Consider the following 21631-nt stretch of genomic DNA (forward strand, 5'->3'; position numbering starts at 1 on the left):
TAGGTCAATTTTATTATTTCTGTCATGAAAAAGGTTTTATGATGATTAAAATTTGTTTTTATCAAATTCCGCAACTTTTATCGCAACTGATTCTACTAAACAATATCTATGTAAAATAATTGTTTAAAGACCTTACAAAGTAAAGGTACCGTACCAAACTATTTTTTTAAGACCTAGAAGAGGTATGGAGACTGTTCTGCAAATTAAAATTGATAAGTATTCTTAATATCATATTACGTATGAGATCCACTTGTATTCGTCACTATGGGGTAATCCCATCTTATATTTAGAGAAACATTTTCTTGGGAATATTTTGATTCAAAATTATTCATGCTTTAGTCAAGTATATTCGAAATAGATTTGTATAGAGTGGGATGTTCTACGTAAACTACGAATAACAAAGGCAGCAGATGAGCATATGCTTCTAAATATTTCAAAACAAATCGTATAGGGATATTATATGGCGATGCACGTAAAATTAAAAAAAAACATTATTTTCGATTGATTTTAAATATATTCGCTTTCTGTAAACGTTATTAATCATTCACGGATGCAAATAACATAAATATGATTCATTACTCTCCTAAATTATCGGAACTTGGTCAACGCGTGTCAAAAGTTTTCAAGCTCTTCCTGTTATTTTTATAAGACCTAATTGCCCCTAATGGCTGTAACACAAGCCTTCCTTGTTATTGCATTTTTTCATTGAAGTCTCGTTTTGCGCCATATTTTTGTTTACCTGGAGCATATGGTTTTAGTAAGACGCAATGACGCAATGCTAATCACAACAAAATATAAATAACCCTCTTATAAAGTTACTCATATTGTAATAACCGCGAATAATATTATATATGTTCTTTAACATTTCAGGCATTTCATAAATTTGATTTCCTCTCCTTCCTTCTAACTTTAGGTCCCACTACGGAAATGATATTGTAACCAAAAATACGAAATTACTCATTGTAGTAGATTTAAGTTTAGTAAAGCGAGGTTTAACTAGCTATAATTTTTATCATAAATCATTAATTTTTTTTATTAAAAGATGAAGAGAGGAGAAACCTTGATTGTAATAGCTACAAAGACTATTTGACAGTCTAGGTAGTCTGTGTAGGGTAGTAGTCAGTGTAGGTAACTTAATATTTATTTCTGTGTGTTTTCTGCCAATTCTCAAATCAATTGCGTAGAGCGGATATAATAGGCAATAAACTCCAAAATCTTTGTATCGGCACCCATTTAGATATTCGAGAAAGGATTTTCCGTATCCGTACCTTTAAAATATATTAGACTCAGTTTACACCACCTTTGTGCTTCGTTAAAGCATTTCGAATTATTTTTCGCTTTTTTTTAGCACGTAAGATTAAGCTCACAGCCGTCCCATGTCCAAAAACATGACAAGTAAATAACTCTCTACGATTTCGTAGCACACTAACCGCTACGACATATGTTTAATCGTTAAATATTTATTGCTACCCAAAGTGAACGACCCAAGATCAAAACATAATAAGCCTTTCCGATATTTGAGTTACGTGACGAGTTCGTCGCCCTTAATCAATCTCATTTCTCGTACTTACAATAAAATGCCCTGGGACACCTAACGGTTAGGGTTATGTCACTAATATATACATATATTGCAAATTTCCTTGGCCTAGAGTAAACCTAAATTGAATTCCTGGGACCAATATTGTTTTCTTATATCCTTGTATGAATAAAATATCATGGCAAACGGGCATTTTTCAGACATATAGGTTTATCACCTACTTGCCTAGAAAATAGATCAATTAAACAGCTGCAATCTAAGGCCAAGGGTTGTAGCATCATTGGAATATTGTTAAAAATACACAATCAGCAGACAGTTAAATTACAGATTTTAACGTTTTATTATTTATTAAATACGAACGAGAAAATCTAAAGAATATTTTAGAACTCAGTGACAGCCCTGAATCATAAAACCAAAATCTCGGAAATATTAATCCATAGGCGGTGGAATAGAATATTAATTCTAATCTAGAGGTGAGTAACCCTTGATAGTGGAAATTTCCAAGTCAAGCAATTTCCGAATTTATTCAACCCTTATTACCCTCAAATGGAATATTTACATAGGTCTTAACTTGATATATTAGTTTATAGTATGTAGATATGTAATTATACATTATATCATACAATAATATATAATTCTTTCAATCTGAAATGTCAATGTTATTTACAATACTGAAGATGTGTAATACATAGGAAATCGTACTTTCTTTTATATTTTATTGAATATCTGATTTTGCTAAAAAGCATATCTTTCATTGGGTACACTGTACTTGTCTCATTAGGATTATATATAACTATTTGTTATGGGCTTTAATAAATACTTATAACTTTCGTACTTGCTTACGATTTACACCAAATCAGAGGGGGATAACCTTTAAGATCTGGGCCTAAGATTTCTGTATCAGTTTTGTGATTGTTTTTTCTAATAGGCAAGTAGGTCCTTCTGTCCTTGATACACGCTTTTTGGTTCTAAGGCATGTCGGTTTTCTCACGATGTTTTCCTTCACATCGAGCGAGTGTTAATTGGGCACAAAGACAGTATGTCGATTGGTGCGCTGCATATCGTACCTACGACAGAGATTAGTGTCTGCACTGCTGTTCCATAGGTTTTATTGAAAATCTTCCTAATACTCTAATCGTCCGCCAGTTAATAAATATTATGCAAGCTTCTTTGCCAAATCTAAAAGTTCTACTAATTAATTTTCAATCTTGTTCTATTTTTGAATTATCACTGTATAATGTGCTAATGTTTACGTAGGCGTTAAGAGCCTTACGAACGGAGATTGTAATCGAATATTCTTTTATTACGTTTGAGGACATTTGTCGAACGTCGGACGTAATTCAGAGAGCTCTTAAAACGGATAACATTTGTTACAATTGAATCTGATCTAATATTTATGAAACTAAGTAAACCAGTGTTCATAGTAATACATAATTCTCCATGATCTAATGATAATCGTCGAGGTATATTAGGTTCTGTTCATTATAATATGTTTATTTACTCTCTATGGACTACTAATTCCTTACATAGGGCTTTTTTATTAATAATTCAAACTATACCTGGACTTAAAACTAATTGAAATGGTCATCTATTTCTATTAAAATGTATATGCAATTGTTTTATATACTCAAATAGAGTTTCTATTATAAATGTTAGATAAATTTTATTTTCATTACCCTTGGTTATGAAGTTCAGTGACTAATATGAATTCTTACGAGTAGCAAGATTATAAATTTAAATGATCACACTATACACATGTTACAAATTAGCTACACTAACTAAATAGAAAACGTACAATAATGTTAAAAAAACCCGTCGCGGTGTAACCTTCTCCTGAAACCGCGTGAGCTTTGTTCAAGAATTTACTAGTACCACAAAAGCTCTAATGTCATAAATGAGAATTTATATTACCGGTTTTGCTAAATTTAAATGACAATACCTTTTCCAAAGCATTAGCGTATATCTCGAGTAATTTATATTCGTTGACGTGAGTGTTATTTGACGACAAAGATGTTATGTCCGGCTGGGTTTAGTGAGAACGCATATATCACTGTTTGTTTGGTAATCACGAAATGCACTATAAATACAGTCAACAATTTTGCAGTCAAGTGCTCTACTCCATGTTTTCATACCCGTGATGGTATGGATGAACAGTGTTGGTCTGACAGTGATTCCCAAGCTTTTTTGTGCCACTTAGCTTAGCCTTTCTAAAATTCTGAAGCCCAATATTCAACATACATAATTTTATATATATAACTAGCTGACCCGACAAACGTTGTTTTGCCATGAATATTATTTCTAGGAAACATTTTTTTAGTTCAATAAAAAAGAAATCTACTATACTTAAAAATAGGGGTTGATCGTAGAGGGGTGAAAATGTAGTAGGGTTTTATGTATTTTTAATGCCACATAATAGAAAAAAAATAGAAAAATTTATCAAAAAAAATATTTGGGCTGGACACTATCATATATAATTGAATTTATTGAATTTTTGACTTTAGAAACTTAAACAATAGGTTTTAGGAAGAAATTACTAGGAACATATTATAATGAAAAAGTGAAATTCAAATTACAAATAATTTTTATTTTTATTTAAATTTTTGAATAGCCTCTCTTAACAATAGAATTTCTCCCCTGTGGGGCCTGGAGCCTACTTCGTAAAACACTGGTCTAGTGGCTTCAGGGTGCGCCTCTCAATGTCAAAGATTATGTGTTCGAATCACGGCTGTGCACTAATGTATTTTTCTTTCTAAGTGCACAGTGTACATGAATATATGCCTTTTAAAATTGCATATCCAACAACTACCTTAGGCTTCTATTGAGTTTTATTATCAAGCGACCAAAATTAATCAAAATCCGTACAGCGGTTTAAGACAATATAAACAAGGTCTCACTGTAAAAACGTTTATCACGAATCATAGCTGTCACGTTGTCAAATTGTTCGTGACAGTTTAAGACAGTACATATAAATATTCGTAAATGTTTCAGTTTATATGGAGTTGCCACATAATTTGCGGAATAAACAAATAACAATGCATTTCAGACTTCGCCATCTTTGTTCTACGGCACGGACCTTGCTGTAAGAGTTCGTTAAACTTTGGATTCGGAAGCAATTGCAAATCTGAATTGCTTTGACGTCTTATTAATGGGATTGTTTTTCATGTTTTATATTCTGTATCATTTCATAAACCTTATAATTATTTATATTATCGTATTCATTTTCGTTCATTAAGATAAACAAAAACACGTTTAGAGTTAGTTAAACCAAAATATATTTCATATTCATATAACAAGAATAGTAATTAAAAAAAGTCTCAAACTAAAGCTTATTACTAAAGAACTGGCATGATAAGAGTCGCCAGTTCTTGTCGTTTGCTGCACGCCCGTGATTTGGAACTACTTGTATTAGATATAATTAAATAAAGTTTGAAAGAATAATCTCTGCCACTATTTAATCCCTATTTTATTTTATAAGATACTTGTCAGGAATAATTATATGATATGAAGTGATATTTCTTTACGCTAAGTGTGTAACTTTAATTACAGCCACAGTACCACCGCTCTGCGAGCTAAACCTACCACTGTTAAAGTAATATTACAAACACCTATATCTAAAGAATCGTTTACGTAACATGACGCAATCAGGTCACCCAGCGTGAATTGCTACAATTCGTGATGAATAACCACGATGATTACTTTATTTCCCATTTTTTAATCTCTGATGCAATATCTGTGACAACTTCATTGATGTTAAATCACGCAAAACGTAAACACGATCCACTTAGACTCGTAAAACGGAGATAAACATAATACATTTCTTTATTTACTCGTAAATTATGTGCGGACGAGGAAAACTGGGTCATTATGACATTTAATATAGACTTCGATATTTTATTGTATATTTGCAGATTGGTATTTGATTGGTATTATCGCAACCACCTGTATAGTTAGCGCCTAGAATAATTCTACAATTAAAGTAAAAAAAGAAATCAGTGAGGTCAGCGAGGTGAGTAGGTCTGGGCCTCTGAATTCTGTATCTGTTTTATGATCATTTGTCAATCTAATAGGCAGGTTTTTTTGGGTATAAGGCAAGCCGGTTTCCTCACGATGTTTTCCTTCACCGTTCGAGATAATGTTAATTGCGCACATAGAATGAGAGATTTTTGGGCACAGCCGGGAATCTAACCTACGACCTCCGAAATGAGAGTAGCCACTGGGCCAACAGGGCTCTTTATTATTAAAATATTTAATTAACATATCAATAGTAATTGTTACGAGTACTTAAAATGAGTATAAAAATAGCTGTCAAATGCGATTTACATAAAACTGAACAAATAGTTTGTGTATTGGATATAAAAAAAACTGTTTTACATCTGTACAGAGGCGTCTATGAAATCATCTTTGTCTACTTTTTAATTTTATTAACTACTAGCTGGCCTGGCGAACATCGTACCGCCTAACAGTCGATTCTTTATTTTTTTTAAATACTTATTCTGATATTCGGGACACCGGTCTAGCTAAGATAAAAAAAAGAAAGTTGATAAGACAACAATATACATTATGTCAAAAAATAAAAATTTACCTTCCCGGAACCCCTCCACTAACACTTGAACTTTATGGTATGGTATTAAAGTTCAAATTGACTTTTAAGTATTATTACGAATATTATGTATGGGAATATAGAAAAGTGTTGTTTTTAGACTTTTTCACTCAATTTTTTTAAATTTTTCTCTCCGTAAGAACCATCCTCGAACTTCAAAGAATATTATAAAAAAAGAATTTTCCAAATCGGTCAATCCGTTTTCATGTTATGTCGTGACAACGGAAAACGGGTTTCATTTTTATATATATAGATATCTGAATAATAGTGAAACTTAAAATATAGTCGTTAGATTATTTATTTACTGTAAACATAATCAGAAAAAAATAAGTGTTCATTAACCCCTAAGTGCTAAGGGGGTAATAAGGGGTGTCCAACCCAAATTTTTTATTTTTTCGACAATTATTTTTGGTTTTATTTTTGAAGTTATACTTCTTTAGGCGCGTTATGAAAAATTGATGAGAGTGAAATTTTACGAAGCGCGCGCACCGTGACACAAAATTATCAGTATGAAGTTGCCCACGGAAGATGCTATGACATTGGACATAATTTAAAAACAACATTCGAATAATAATAGAATTTATGTTACACTTAATATAAGAGAATAATAATGAACTTTATTGACTATAATGACTCCTTTTCCAGTCTTTGATGATTTAATTGTAATTAATTATTTGCATTCAATCAAAAACTATTTTTAATAATGCCAAAGAAGTATAACTTCTTACGCGCGTACATAAGTACACGCACCCTTTCTTTTTTTTATGATACATCATACAAAAATACATACAACCCTTAATTTCCAACCCTCTACGATCAACCGCTATTTTTCATTGTTGATAGTTATTTTTATTGAACTAAAAAATGTTTCCTAGAAATAATATACATGGCAAAGCAAACGTTTGCCAGCTCAGCTAGTGTCTTAGTAAATTTCAAGCAAATCTTTGGCTGTTCAATCCATATTATACCTAGGTTAGTAACAGTACGTCAACACGCATAGCCTTCAGCGGTTATACGACCCACACCCGTCCCTATTAGCTTCACCGCGATTGCTTCTGATTTTTACTACCCAAAATAACCAAAAGGTCAAGGTTTATACTAGTAGCAAGCACGTTGCCATACTCAGTTGTCCATTATGATCTAACGTTTATTCTTTATTATTTAAGTATTACAGCAGAGATTCAGTAAATTTATTTATAAAAGCTTGCCAACGCTGGGCACACTGATACATTGATACAAAAAAAAATGTGACCAGGCAAACATAGCATACAAGAGATTATAAATATAAATTTGTATGGAGTAATTAGTAGGATATCTCGGAGCGAGGTGGGTTTTGGCCAAAACGGAAACTCCGGAAAGGAGGAACAAATGGTATTATGGGATGCCTACCCCATGCCATACCATCACATAATCTAGAGGGTACACGAATTTAAGTTTTGTTAAAAGGTTAAGGTTCTTCACAATCAACCTGATTGTGAAGTGTCTTAATTAAAAATAAAATCTCAAGTTAAAAGGCTTTTGCTGCCTATCCTTAAATGAGTTTTAAAATTTTCTTTTATTAAGTATAAATTAATAGATCCCTCGTAGTACGTCTATAAGATTGTTGGCGCGTTCTTTTTCATCAAAATAGATAGCGATAAACGATATTTCTTCAAAATCGCATTTGACAGACTGATAATGATTAATCGTAATTTTAAATTCATTGTTAAAACCGTTTTAAGGGCATTACTGTTAGACATATTTTACAATACAAACACATTTAAATATATCTGCTTTATACAATTTTTTTTAAATAAACAAAAAATTGTTTTCTTAAACATTAACGTGATGTGTATCAATTAAATTGAACATGAACAGCCCCCATAGATAAATACATACATAATTTTTAATATTAAAAATGAATAGTTCGCTTAAGAAAGTTAAATGATAGGTTTTAGAAAGAAATCACAAAAAAATGTTAACGAACACAGTAAGTAAATTTTCAAAACATAATGATGCCCCAGTGGGGAGTATACGTCATAACTGACGCCATTTTAATATCACGTAGGGTTCATCTAATCAAGAAAGTGTCGGAACTCGGAAGCTATATTTAGAACGGTTTTATGATCACTTTGCTAATTATGTTGTGGCATTGAAACGTCACTTCGGAGCTGTACAAAGTCAACGTGATAATAGGAATACTAAATTATTACGGTTGTTGCAAGAGAACAAAAATATATTTTCGTCCGTAGAAATCCGTTGGGTTATTTATTTTTTAATAATATGTTAATAGACAAGACAAAACTATTAAAATTATTTGGAATTTGAATTTCAGTTTTTTCTTTGTTTTGAAAATTTACTTACGATTTCTTCATAAACCCTATAATTTAAATTTCTAAGTGAACAATTAAATTTTTAGGGTATAAGAATTTTAGACTGGCTAACGTATGGCACAAAAAAGGTAGGGAAACGCTGTTTTAAGGTCCGTAACGCACATATAAAAAAAAAATTAGCGTAACAGTGTTTTGGTTGTACCACAAAATAACAATTAAAATAAGTTCGAATAAGAATTACCTTCTATTTAAAGATTTCTCTAGTCAACCAGCTTTCATGACAGCAAAGGAATTTTCGCAGGAGATTTTTTAATGTAATAGCTATTTTGATATAAATACGATTGTTGTATAAACATATATCGAAATGGGTCACAGTAAACAAACAGCTTCCAAACCAATTGAATTCATGCTGTTCGGTAAATAAATGAACAATTAATCTTACACTTTTCTAAATAACAAACTAATGTATGCCTTTATTTTTTACATTTGAAAAACATTAACCGCGCACTTTGTAAGAAAATGTATACATATTGTAAAAATTAAAAAGTTCGTACATCATCATCATTCCTCTAATATAGTTCACAAAATGTATGAATTTCCGAATTACTGTTGAAGATTACAGTGACATATGAAGAATTTTAGGACTCTAAGGGTCTGTTTCACAATGTATGGATAAAGTACCAAATAGCTATGCAACACATAAATTATTTGGAAGATAAATTGTGCTATTTGACATTCATCGGACTCATAACTTTTGATGGACTTTATGTGACGAATAGCGCTATCTGACAGTCGTGAAACGCAACAATAGTGTTTATCCTACCAATAAGTAATAAATACCTAATTTGGAACTTATGTAGAACTTATCCGTACATTTTGAAACAGACCCTAAAGTTATTAATAAACTAACAGTGTTTATACTTTGTAATAATATAGCTTTATTTTATTCCATAAAAATACAAACACATAGTATACGACACACGAAATTATAAGTAAGTAATAAAAATAAAATGTTGTATTTATATATTTATTATTTATATTTATATATGGACGGGTAAAAGCCTCCTCCGAGGCATTCCACTATTTATTATTCTGAACTATTGACGGTTTATTTAAAATTAAATTGCAATCGAAACTAAATATTTTAATTGGCACATCGGTGTCGCTAGAAAATACTAGAAAGACTGATTTTGAAATCAGGTCAAGCGTTGCGCGAATAAAACAATACGAAAAATACACAAAGGGGATTGAAACAATGTTGTTTATTTTGGGCGTATACTTTAAGTTTGACAATACACACTTTTATTTGTAAAAAAAATTTAAATAAATTTATTTTTCCGGTATCAAAATCATCTAGAAAATTCCGCATTCTACGGTGGCAATAACTAAGTCGTAGAATTTATGTATGTATTGTAAATTGAAGTTTAATTATAGGATAATTGACTTTTACTTATAAAACTACAATTTGCAGTGTTGGCCTAGTAGTTTCAGCGTGCGACTCTCATCCCTGAGCTCGTAGGTTCGAGCCTGTTCAGCTATGCACCTATGGACTTTCTGTCTATGGGCGCAATTTACACTCGCTCGTACGCCGACGTAAATGATCGTGAGTAAACCAAGCTTTTGACTCTAAGTCGACAGCGTGTGTCAGTCACAGAAGGCTGATCGCCTATTAGAGAAAACAAATGATCTCGAAACAGATATACAAATCTGAGGATCAGACCTTAAATGTAGCGCCACTGTTTTTTTTAATCTATAGAAACACTATTTCGATCCTCTGAAATACCATAGATACAAATCACAGAATTCTATGGATGGCAATTTCGGTAAAGTAACGCAATATACACCCACAAGTCTCATCTCCAAACTGGGCAGAATTATTATAAACTTAAAGGCAAAAGCCTTTTACATCGGATAAGCTGACATTTATATTAAAAAGGGCTTAGACTTTGTTAACCTTCATTTAAAAAGGGCAAGGGTGAGGTTGTGATAACCGAAATTCGATCGAACCGGACGGACGGACGTTCTTATAAAATGAATAACCCAATACTAAATTAGCTATTTGTATGAAAAAAAGGAACAAACCTGAAGCACAAACAAGTACCTACTACAAATATATCGTACCATAAGCGTACCAAATTAACTAATTCAGATATTCATCAATAGGGTCTAATTTTAGTTATCGGAAAACAGAATTTTCAGGCTTTCCACGTGGAAACCTCGCATACAACTGCACGTGAGCTTTAAGCGTGCACACGAGACCCGTTAAAGCCTTTAAAAATATCCTCTGTTCTCACGTTTTCCGCGTGCTAGCGGTTGGCAATTGAAAGCTTTTCAAGTTTCCGGTTGAGTTGGAAAACTTTTACAATATGTCTTTTCTGTTTTAGAATGTATACATATTTATTTACAAAAATACAAATTATCCTTACAGTACTAAGCCAAAACGATAATGTCAAAAAAAATACGGATCCCCGTTGACAAAGACCGTCTCCGATTCTAGCGACATCTTTATATGTCCGTGAGTGAGTTCACATTAGCGATATTGTGTATATTATGTATTTTATATATTTTTTTTTGACATTATCGTATTCAGTACTGTAAGAATAATGTATGTATTTTTGCTAATAAATAAAATATTTGAAACGAATTGGTATAAGATTTCCGTGAAGAGGCCCGCTTACTAACGCAAAAAACGTATTTGATTTGCTATACAGGATTCATACTTAGCGTTTAGTCTCGTATCTGAATCTTCATCTAAAAAGATTAATTTAAATTTCATTTCGAAATGTGCGAATTATCAATCATTTTAAATTGAGACAATTTTTACGTTTCTACACGTAATCTATTTTTCTTAGTAATTCTTTAAAATATTCGTTGATAAATTGGTTTGACATAGTTGTCTTGCGTCGCTAGACCACCGATTTACTGGGTTGTAATAAATTATCATTTCAGCGGTCACTATGATTAATTACATAATAAAAAAGTATTAAAAGTCTGTATATTTAAAACATAAAACATAAAAAAGCGTGCTTTGTTTCTTAAAATTGAACTATGATGTAGATATATTTTATAATGAGATTTATATTATTCATGATAATAATATCTAATAATAAGCCCTTATTCATCCACATCTTATTGACATACATTTAAGCAAAATATATAATATAAATAAAATTGTACTTGCCTACACCTGACTATAAAACCATTCTTAATTTGTTTAAACAAGTACTTTCATATATTCAAAAATAAAAATCAGTGGCGTTACTACCCTTTTAGGCCTGGGCCTCAGATTTATAAAAATATTTCATGAACATAGGCAAGTAGTTGATCAACCTCCTGTGCCTGACACACGCCGTCGACTTTTCGGGTCTAAGGCAAGCCGGTTTCCTCACGATGTTTTCCTTCACCGTTCGAGCGAATGTTAAATGCGCACATCTACAGAAGTGCATTGGTGCACAGCCGGGTATCGAAACAACGACCTCAGAGTATGAGAGTACCACTCGGCCAACAACGCACTTTCTAAAATGCTTTAGACAAAACTATTCCGTATATTAGGAACCGTGTTCTACTCATAGTAGCCAGTTTATAGTTTCAACTTTATACACAGCCTTTTACAGTAGAATAGTACAGTAGTATCTATATATATAAAAGAAAGTCGTGTTTGTTACAACACTTATAACTCGAGAACGGCTGGACCGATTGCCATGGTTTTTGATTTGTTGGATTTGTTTCCGTCCCGAATAGCAGAATAAGCAATAAAATATCGGATAAGTTATCGAATAACAATAAATTAATTAATTAATTTTACGAATGCAAAAACCATATGGTGCCATCTGTTGACAAAACTACGCATCATTTTACGTCGAATTCGTGTCAGTTCAAGAAATTCCGATCTTGAGGTGAATGAGGAGATGCATAACCATGCTTTGATCCTGGTCAAAAGAGGTTGGATATCAGAAAGTGCTTAACATGCAGTATCGCCATATTGACGCTAGAGAGAAGATGCGTAATGTGTAAAACTGACATTCTTCTTTCGCAATGGCAAGCAATAAAACATTTCTGTATTTGCAAAAAAGTTGTATTAATGTAATACTTAACATTAATGAAATCCTAAAATAAGTTAAATTAAAGTAACAACGATATTATAAGGTTGTAGGGCGGAACGAAGTTAGCCAGGTCAGCTAGTACAGGATAACAAAAGAAGCTAAGAAGAAAGACCGAGGCCGCTCTAGTCTTTGGTTAATTAAATAATCAGTTACAAAATTACGAGAAATCTGTATATGGGTCATGACGCAAGTGTTTTGTTCCCGAAGAAATTAAAAAGAGGAAGTTTTTGTGGAATTTGCTCCAGTTGCAGTTCGATGCTCGACAGTGTTTGAATGGTGACACACTTCTGTGTCTGACACACAGACCGAGAGAGGTGACACATTTTGTTTTGGCAAATATCGTAGGATCCTTCTACCGGCCGCGGCATAGATAAACTATTGACATTTAGTACGCGATGATTCGAGTGAATTTTGGTATAGAAATATGACAAGTACGTCAACTTGAAGGATTTTAAAATCGAGACTGACAATTTAGTAGTTAAACAAATGAAAAACACACTAATTGATTGCCCAAAAATTACAAACAATTTTTACACGCTTTATATTAGCTTCACCTGTATGTATGTATGTATGTAACCGACTCCTTCGGACTCGATTTTGACCCACTTTTAACGGACAGATTTAATTCAAACTTTGCGCACCTGTCAAAGATCGATGACAATGAAATAATCCGAAAAAATAGATCTCAATCTCGATAGACGAAAAATATGGCACAGAGCGCCCCACGCTTTTTCACAATAATACCAGTATTTTTTGTTCATTACCATTTTCAGCCTAAATTAGGAATTATTTTTCACTTTTTAGTTTGATGTGCATTAAAAGCGTGTGTTCTAGTTTTTTAAACTATTATTTATTTATTTATTTACAATTTTCTTTATATTTTTACATTTTCATTTGTACCTTTTATTGTTTATTATAATGATACATAACATTAAAATGATATTAACTATTATTATACTGTAAAATGTGACACAATTTATTACATTACGTTTTTATACGGCTTCAAAGTATTAAATAAGGTCGCATTGTCCTAAAAAGCGCAGACAATGATTCAGTGTCCCATATGAGAGCATGTTCTTTAGACATTTACAAGGAATGTTACTTATAATTGACGAAGAGTAATGTTTAAAAAAAAATTGGCAACGTGCTTGCAAGTCTTCTGGCTTCTCACTTAACATCCGCGTTTTTCATCAATACCGATATTGATAACTAGGTATTCTTAGATGTTTTTATATATATAATAAGAATTGCTATTGTTAGTTTAATCAAAAATACAGGCGAACCTTCTGCCAGTTATATTTCGAGCCAGTCTGATTATGAGTACATCAGTACAAACTCATAGACATTATATGGTTCAATAAATTTATAGACACTGTTCTAGATATAATTAATTATTATCCTTGGTTATATATTTCTTTTAGGTTAATAAAGTTTTATTAGTTTCGTAAAAAATATTAAGTAAGTACAGGCAGTACCTACTCGTACTTACGGCCTGTTAGGTTTTTGAAATACGCGTCGACGTAAGTCGAGGACACACCTTTAACATACATTTAAACTGGTTAATTAATTATTAGGCATCGGGCTGCCTTATCGTTAACATGTGATGTCTATAAAGCATTTATTATTCGAAAGAATTGTTGTATTTTCCTTTAAAAAGAAAATAAATTTATTTTCATACAGTAAACGGTATTAAACGTACCCCGAGTTTATTTAATCCATCACAGTGGTCATAAATCTAGGATTTGCTATTTACAGATGGAAGGCAAACGCAATTTATCCCTGAGTTACGGCTTTGACCCAGTTTCCAACAGGTCCAAGGATACCGAGGGAAATGTCTAAAGCTTTCATATCTGATTTCTCATTTCACTTGGGATATAGAATTATTAAATGCTGAATTTATTTACGTTTAACATTGAATATTAATCAACAACCATTCATTATATATTTATTCGTCTTAAAATACAGAGTGAATCGAATTTAAATATTATATGGTAATAATGGTCATACTGTTACTGTCAAGCACACGAAGTGTCGATATTGAATTATAAATGTTAAATTTAATTATTTTAAAATTACGATCAATTGTTTGATTATCGCCTTAAGATAAACTTTGGTGAATATTCTTAAACAAAATTATATTAACTTAGTCTTTACATATAAAACGGTTTGTATTGGCATTAGATAGTGTGATTTCTAAAGGAAGGTTTAATTGTAGTGTTTTTTATGGCCGTAAAAAATCAAGCCAAAAGTCAAAATCATTTATTCATATAGGTAACAAAATGTACATTTATGAACGTCAAAAAAAAAGTATATATGAAATCCACTCTTTCTAATCGCCAGGTTTTATGTTTCACACAATGTTTGTAAGGAGCTGCAACCATTACACCATGTTCCACATTACATCTTAAGTAATAAAAAATAATACACGAAATCCAGGCGGACGAACCGCCGGAAGATAGCATACAGATCGTCCATCCATATTGTTACCAAAATCTGTTAACCTGTTTATAAAAATCGCAATCTATTTAGAGGCTATATCTGACGAAGCCTTAAGCCGTCAGCGCTTTGCGTAGGAAGTGATTATTGTTTATTTTAATAATTACCGACAGGAAACGCGGCAACTTTAAACACGTAAAAATAAATAAAGTAATATATCAGGCAACTTATAATTAAGTAACTTCGCTCGTCCAAGTAATTTACGTCAGTGAAATACGTTTTTCTCATGTAAGTTACAACGATGCGCGTAGCCTTTTATGGCAAACATTAAGCAGTATGCTTAAGACCAGGATATTCGAGCAATACCTTGTAGATATCAGGCCCATTAAGTAAGAGATATTTATAAAAATATAAGTGGCGCTACAACCTCTTTTAGTTCTGGGCCTCAGATTTCTGAATTTGTGTCATGATCATTTCTAAATCTAATAGGCAAGTAGGTGATCAGCCTCCTGTACCTGAAACATGCCGTCGACATTTTGGGTCTAAGACATGTCAGTTTCCTCACTATGTTTTCCTTCACCGTACGAGCAAGTGTTAAATGCGCACATAGAAAGAAAGTCCATTGGTGCACAGCCGGGGATCAATCCTACGACCTCAGGGATGAGAGTCGCACGCTGAAGCCACTAGGCCAACACTGCTCATTTATATTCTATTATTTATAAAAATATACGTTTTCTAAAACTTATTTAGGAGGAACTGTTCTAATTACTACTACGAACTTTTTAAAACTTGTTAGTTGATAAAAAAAAATATTAGCTTTGACTATAATATATATGAGGATATTGTACGAGCCAAGGCTGTACATTTTGCTCTCAGGCTTTCTTAGTTTTATAAGCGTGGCGATTTCCTAAATCGTCGGAGTTACGCCCCGAGAGTATAGCCAGACGTAGGCACTCTCTTCAACTGTTACATTGCATTCATTCATTACATAGCAATTAACATTTCATTATTTCGCTTATATTCTAGTGGTTAATATAGGTAAAACTAAAATCCACTATTATTTAAAGCATCCCGATGAACCAGGGACCGAACAGATTATCTACGACTTTATTTCTAAAAGAGTTATTGATTGTATAAGCTTATGTCGAAAGTATATTTGAACATCCTGCCCTTAAACGTATGTAAGGAAGCGGTCGTGAAACTTAAAGAAGGAAATATGTATTTACAATAAGGTGTTGTAATATTCCTTTTTATTTACTCTAGTAACACGTGATGCACATAAAACTTGTCACCAACTTTTATATTTAAATAATTAATAATGTTAAAGTTATATGTATTATAACATTTATTTTTAAATAAGTTTCGAAAAGGAAAATTAGCCTTTTTTCATTATTTTCTTTTATAGGGGTCGATGAAAGAGAAGACGCCTTGTTGAACAGTGAATTTTTAGTGGTATTTATGCAATAAAGCAAAATAAAATTGGAGTAACGTGTTGTTAATTACATAAAAACGTTTAAAAAAATAATAGTTAAAAAAAACTAAAAACCACGCTTTTAAAGCACATCAAACTAAAAAGTGAAAAATAATTCCTAATTTAGGCTGAAAATGGTTATTATTATTAATTTTTAATCAAATATTTTTTTATTTTTTCATTTTTTTTTCGGATTATTGCATTGTCATCGATCTTTGACAGGTGCGCAAAGTTTGAATTAAATCTGTCCGTTAAAAGTGGGTCAAAATCGAGTCCGAAGGAGTCGGTTACATACATACATACATACATACAGGTGAAGCTAATATAAAGCGTGTAAAAAAGTGTGATTTAGAGATGAAACAGAAAATTCCATTAAGTTTACCCCGTCGTATGTTTTAAAAATTCAAATTTCGAATTCGTTAACACTTGCTTTGGAATATGAATTACGGGTTGAAAGTTAGTCAAAGTCATTGTTTACGATAGCTATAACTCCCCAGGGCTTACCTTTATCCAAATATATTGCTATTGTTTCCATCTATTTCAGTCTCCAGGCGTCATATTAACGTGATTGTCGTATTTTGGTCGAGTTCGTATATCAAACTTTAAACACAAGGTCACAAGACACCGGACATTGTTATAGCGTCTAGACGTTTATCCCTTTCCGATATAAGAACGATGAGAGGGACAAATGTTATCAATGGAACTCTTTCCTTATAGAGAACAATTTGATATGTGCTTAAATTCTTAATTTTATAGAATAGAGAACAACAGACAAACAGAGTCACTGAGTAAAGGGCTAAGGGCTTCTAGGATTTGCAATATAGTTGTGTAGGGAAATAAAAATAAAAATAATGAGTTTGAACTTCCTTTAGCACTCACTTCATTAGAGTTTCTTAAAACTATTAACAATAAATCAATCTGTGGGTTTAGAATGTTTGAATTATTTAAATAATTAAAATTAGGGCGAGCCAAGGCGTAATGTGGGTGTTAAATTAAATAATAGACACTATCAAACTGATTATCATTTTGTATAATGATTAGTGATATAATATTTACTTTGCTACCTACTGTCAAATCTTCATTGCCTTATGAACACGACACATGTTTAAAACGTTTTTATAAGTTCTTATCAAATGAAAATTATCGAAGTCTATGATCTAAGATGCATGCTTCATGTGTTTTAATTATTATTGCTTTATTTATTTCTATAGAACAGGGGGTTACGGGCGGGAGGCTCACCCGATGTTAGCGACACTGCCCATGGATACTCAATGAGATGAGGTGCGCGGCAGAAACTGCCACAAAAAACGAATTTCGTATTCTGCCTCGACGTCCGATGATGAAACTCCGAACAACTCCTCTAAATACTCACAGTGGTACCGATTTTTCAAGTAGGTGTGCCAGACACGTCGTCGATTTTTGAGTGTAGGACACATCGATATCCTCACGACGTTTACATTCCCTCCACCAGATAATTTCAATACCATTGCTGGGGTTTGAACATGTCGTTCACATTCGCGTGTTCAGCTCTGCTTAGAACCTAAATCTCATAAGTCGTGGGGAGAATTTTAATCCGTGCTATAAACGCGCGTCGCTCTACTTCCGCTTTTTAGGTATAGGCAAGCCAGTTAAGAGATAAATCATACATTCCTTAATATATTCCAAGCATATATTTCGCCATTAAACCATTTTACTTTCTGGGAAGTCCCAATTTCATATTGAAATGTCTTCCGACTCACTTTGATCTTAAATATCAACTTTATTAGACATCAATAAGTCACAAATTACTATGACCGTATTATATTCGTAAGTAATAGTTAAGCGGAATTACTTCAAAGGCGCTAAATTCGTGTTGAATGTAGTTAATTATAGTATACACAGCGCTATTCAATAAGACTGCAAAGATTATGGCTTGTTTAATTTAATTTTAAAAGTAAGTTTGGGCTAACCAACCCCATACAATTGTAGTTACGCTGACTATCCAGGATCTCACATTTGAACGCTGGTAATTTTTTAGTCGGCACAAGTTGTCAATTTGTTCTCTGATTAGAGGAATTTTGTTTTTTGACGAGATCGTTGTGTATTATTTTGCAACGAGTATGCGAGTACCACACATATAAATAATGTTTTTAAACGAACTTTACTCTATGCTTTAAATAATTTTAAACGATAATGGTCACCGAAAGACAAGTACTCGTCCTAAAGATGTCATGTTATAAATTCGAGATAATTGCGTAAAAAAAATATTATTTAATTAATTTAAAGACATTCTTTGAGTTTATAATCAGACAATATAATTATGTTAATTAACAAGATACGCAATGAGCGTGACAGAAATAACAAGTAACGTACAAAGCATATGTTGCCTTATCAATTTTAAGATATTCAAATTATAACGATAGCAATCAACGAAGAAATATAAAATTGAAATATTTGAGTGATCACCGAGGTATTGCACCAAAGATCTTTTTAATTTCGGTACGAGACCAGCTTGGTAACCAAATTGAAACTGTTGAATTTTATAATAAACAATGAAGAAATGCCTGGACTCAACATTTCTCAAGTCTAAATTACACTCAATTCATTTTTAGTTCCTTGGCTCGCGCATAGCCGTACTAAAAATAAATTTAAATATAATGGCTCAAAATGCAGGATATATAACGCGATTATTAATATCAATATTATTTCGAAAGCCACCCAAACCAAATCAAAGGGATTCCGTGTCAGTAACGAAACCATATTTTAAAAGATTACGAATCTCCGTTACTGAATGTCATATGTACTGTGGTGGTCTGTCGAGCATGAAAGAAGCCAGGTGGGTTGTCCTATATGGCAGACAGGAAATGTCCAGTTGTTGGCACGATAAGGACTAAGGCCAAACGGAGTTTGTATTCAACAACGCACCAAAATAAATCGACTAACAAACAATGAATGATTGATATTTTTTGATACTTCGATTACGATAAGACATAGGATCAATTGCCTAAAGGAAGCGATGTAAAGATTAATTAATAAAACTACTATTAATTAAGAAAAACCTAGTACTTAAAATATGGTTGGCTATTAAAATAATAATAAGAATTACAAGAATTTTAGATTTAAATTGAAAGTTGAACAATAACGACACACAATATTGGCACTTAAATTATAATTTTAAAAATAACTGAACGAAAAATATTGTAAATAAAAAATAGTTTATAACGTGAGTCTAGCATTCTTCCTATTCAGATTGCAATCATATTCACAAAATATAACAAAATAAAACAACGAAATGTTAAGTAATGTGATGGTTTGAGGAAAATCAATTCAGAACGCGGACTTGAATTAAATTTAATCCAATTTTAACCCTCAATTTAACATGAAGAATTTATTTAGGAATGTTTTTCACAAGCAACACAAAAATTTACGATAATTGGCACATGTGGTAAAGTTTTGCGAATCAAAATATTCTTACTTATCCTTTAAATTTGTATTTATAAAAATATAAAAATATTTCTATAATAATATTTTGGCTAACAAATTTACATATAAGCCTATTAATAATTTAATATAATTAATACTAAGAACTATGCTAATGTCTGATTCTTTTTTATAATATTCCTTGAAGTAGGTGAGGATGGTTCTTACGGAGAGAAAAAATAAAAAAAATTGAGTGAAAAAGTCTAAAAACAACACTTTTCTATATTCCCATACAAAATATTTTAAGGCAATTTGAACTTTAATACCATATCATAAAGTTCAAGTTTTAGTGGAGGGGTTCCGGGAAGGTAAATTTTTATTTTTTGACATAATGTATTTGTTGTATTATCAACTTTCTTTGTTTTATCTTACTAGCTAGACCGGTGTCCCGAATAGCAGAATAAGTATTAAAAAAAAATAAAGAATCGACTGTTAGGCGGTACGATGTTCGCCAGGCCAGCTAGTTTTCAATACAAAACAACCACGGTCATAGTAAGTCAAAGTAGAAGATTTTCGTACTTAGTAATTTAATTAATAAATTAGAAGTAGATGTTTTTTTTAACACAGAATTAGAACAAAAAACCACCTAAGTTCACGTGTGTCAAAATCTTCCATTAGAGCGCGTGCGAAAAATATTTACCGCATAGTGTACATAAGGTGTGTACATAGAAAGGAAGTTTGTTCTCTCCGTATATAGAATATTTCCGATCAATTTCGGCAACGATATTGACAAACGAAGCTTCCGCTCGCAGTATTGAACAATTTTTAAATTATTTCTTAACATGAGCAAGTACGATTTTTTTTAATTTACCCATTTTTTTACATCCTTTCTAATATTTGAAAGAACACAGAGGAGATAAATGGAAGAGAGATTTTTATTTTGTTCTAGATCGATTATTATCATTGCTTTGCTATCAAAAACATCGTTGATAAACCACGCGTTTTGCCTGTAGTATTGCGATGCCTCAATAGCCATGTCTATTGCATGTTGCCGGTTTATATTCGATTTATAAATGAAATTTTAATTATTAGGAAATCTATTTACTATTATTTTTTTTAGAAAATTTATGAATTTACCTTATTTCATAATACGAATTAGTAGGAAGAAGTGCTAGCGCTGTCTCTTTCGATCATAGCGTAAACACAATTGTGTAAAAAGAAACGATAGATTTTAGTTAAAATAGCGAAATTTAATGCATATCAATAAGAGTGTAGGTTTTCTAGTTTTACGACTTACCTGACTAGGATGATGTCTATACAGATACAGCTTGGTGCCATGGAGTACCGCCCACACTTGCTTCCACGATCTATCACTGGCGCGCTGATAAAGAAAACAATAGTATATAGTATAACATAGAAAGCAGGCTACAGAGACTAGTTAATCAAAATGGTAGACTGTAATTTATACATATTCATAAAAATAAAATTAGTTTAATTGCTTTTAAAGTACTCTTTCGTAGCTTATTATTAAATTATGTTTACGCTTTGAGGAAAAGTGACAGTTGGGTAATTTTGTGAAAACGGTACAACAATTGGACTAATATTTTTTATTAATATCCTCCTAGATAGAAAATTACAAAAATCCCTTATAACATAATATAGTGCCACATGGTGTATTTTTTTTTGTTTCTAGTTATACTAACAACACATTTGGTTTTAAGAAAATGAAATTATATCAACTTTTAATAAGCTTGGCCAACAACTATCCGTTTA

The 21631-nt window shown here is 32.0% G+C and overlaps 1 protein-coding gene across 9 annotated transcripts in view; it reads right to left on the minus strand.

The window, feature by feature from the left end:
- The window catches only part of LOC125049319 (rho GTPase-activating protein 21), a 370956-nt gene that overhangs the window by 51655 nt on the left and 297670 nt on the right, over positions 1-21631 (minus strand). For all 9 annotated transcript variants that reach the window (XM_047648473.1, XM_047648470.1, XM_047648474.1 and 6 more), the window contains one exon: positions 21156-21239. In XM_047648473.1, coding sequence (XP_047504429.1) covers positions 21156-21239 — 84 coding nt within the window. The remainder of the gene's footprint in view (positions 1-21155; positions 21240-21631) is intronic.

The sequence above is a fragment of the Pieris napi genome, chromosome 5 (genome assembly GCF_905475465.1).
Source record: "Pieris napi chromosome 5, ilPieNapi1.2, whole genome shotgun sequence".
Taxonomy (NCBI): Eukaryota; Metazoa; Arthropoda; class Insecta; order Lepidoptera; family Pieridae; genus Pieris; species Pieris napi.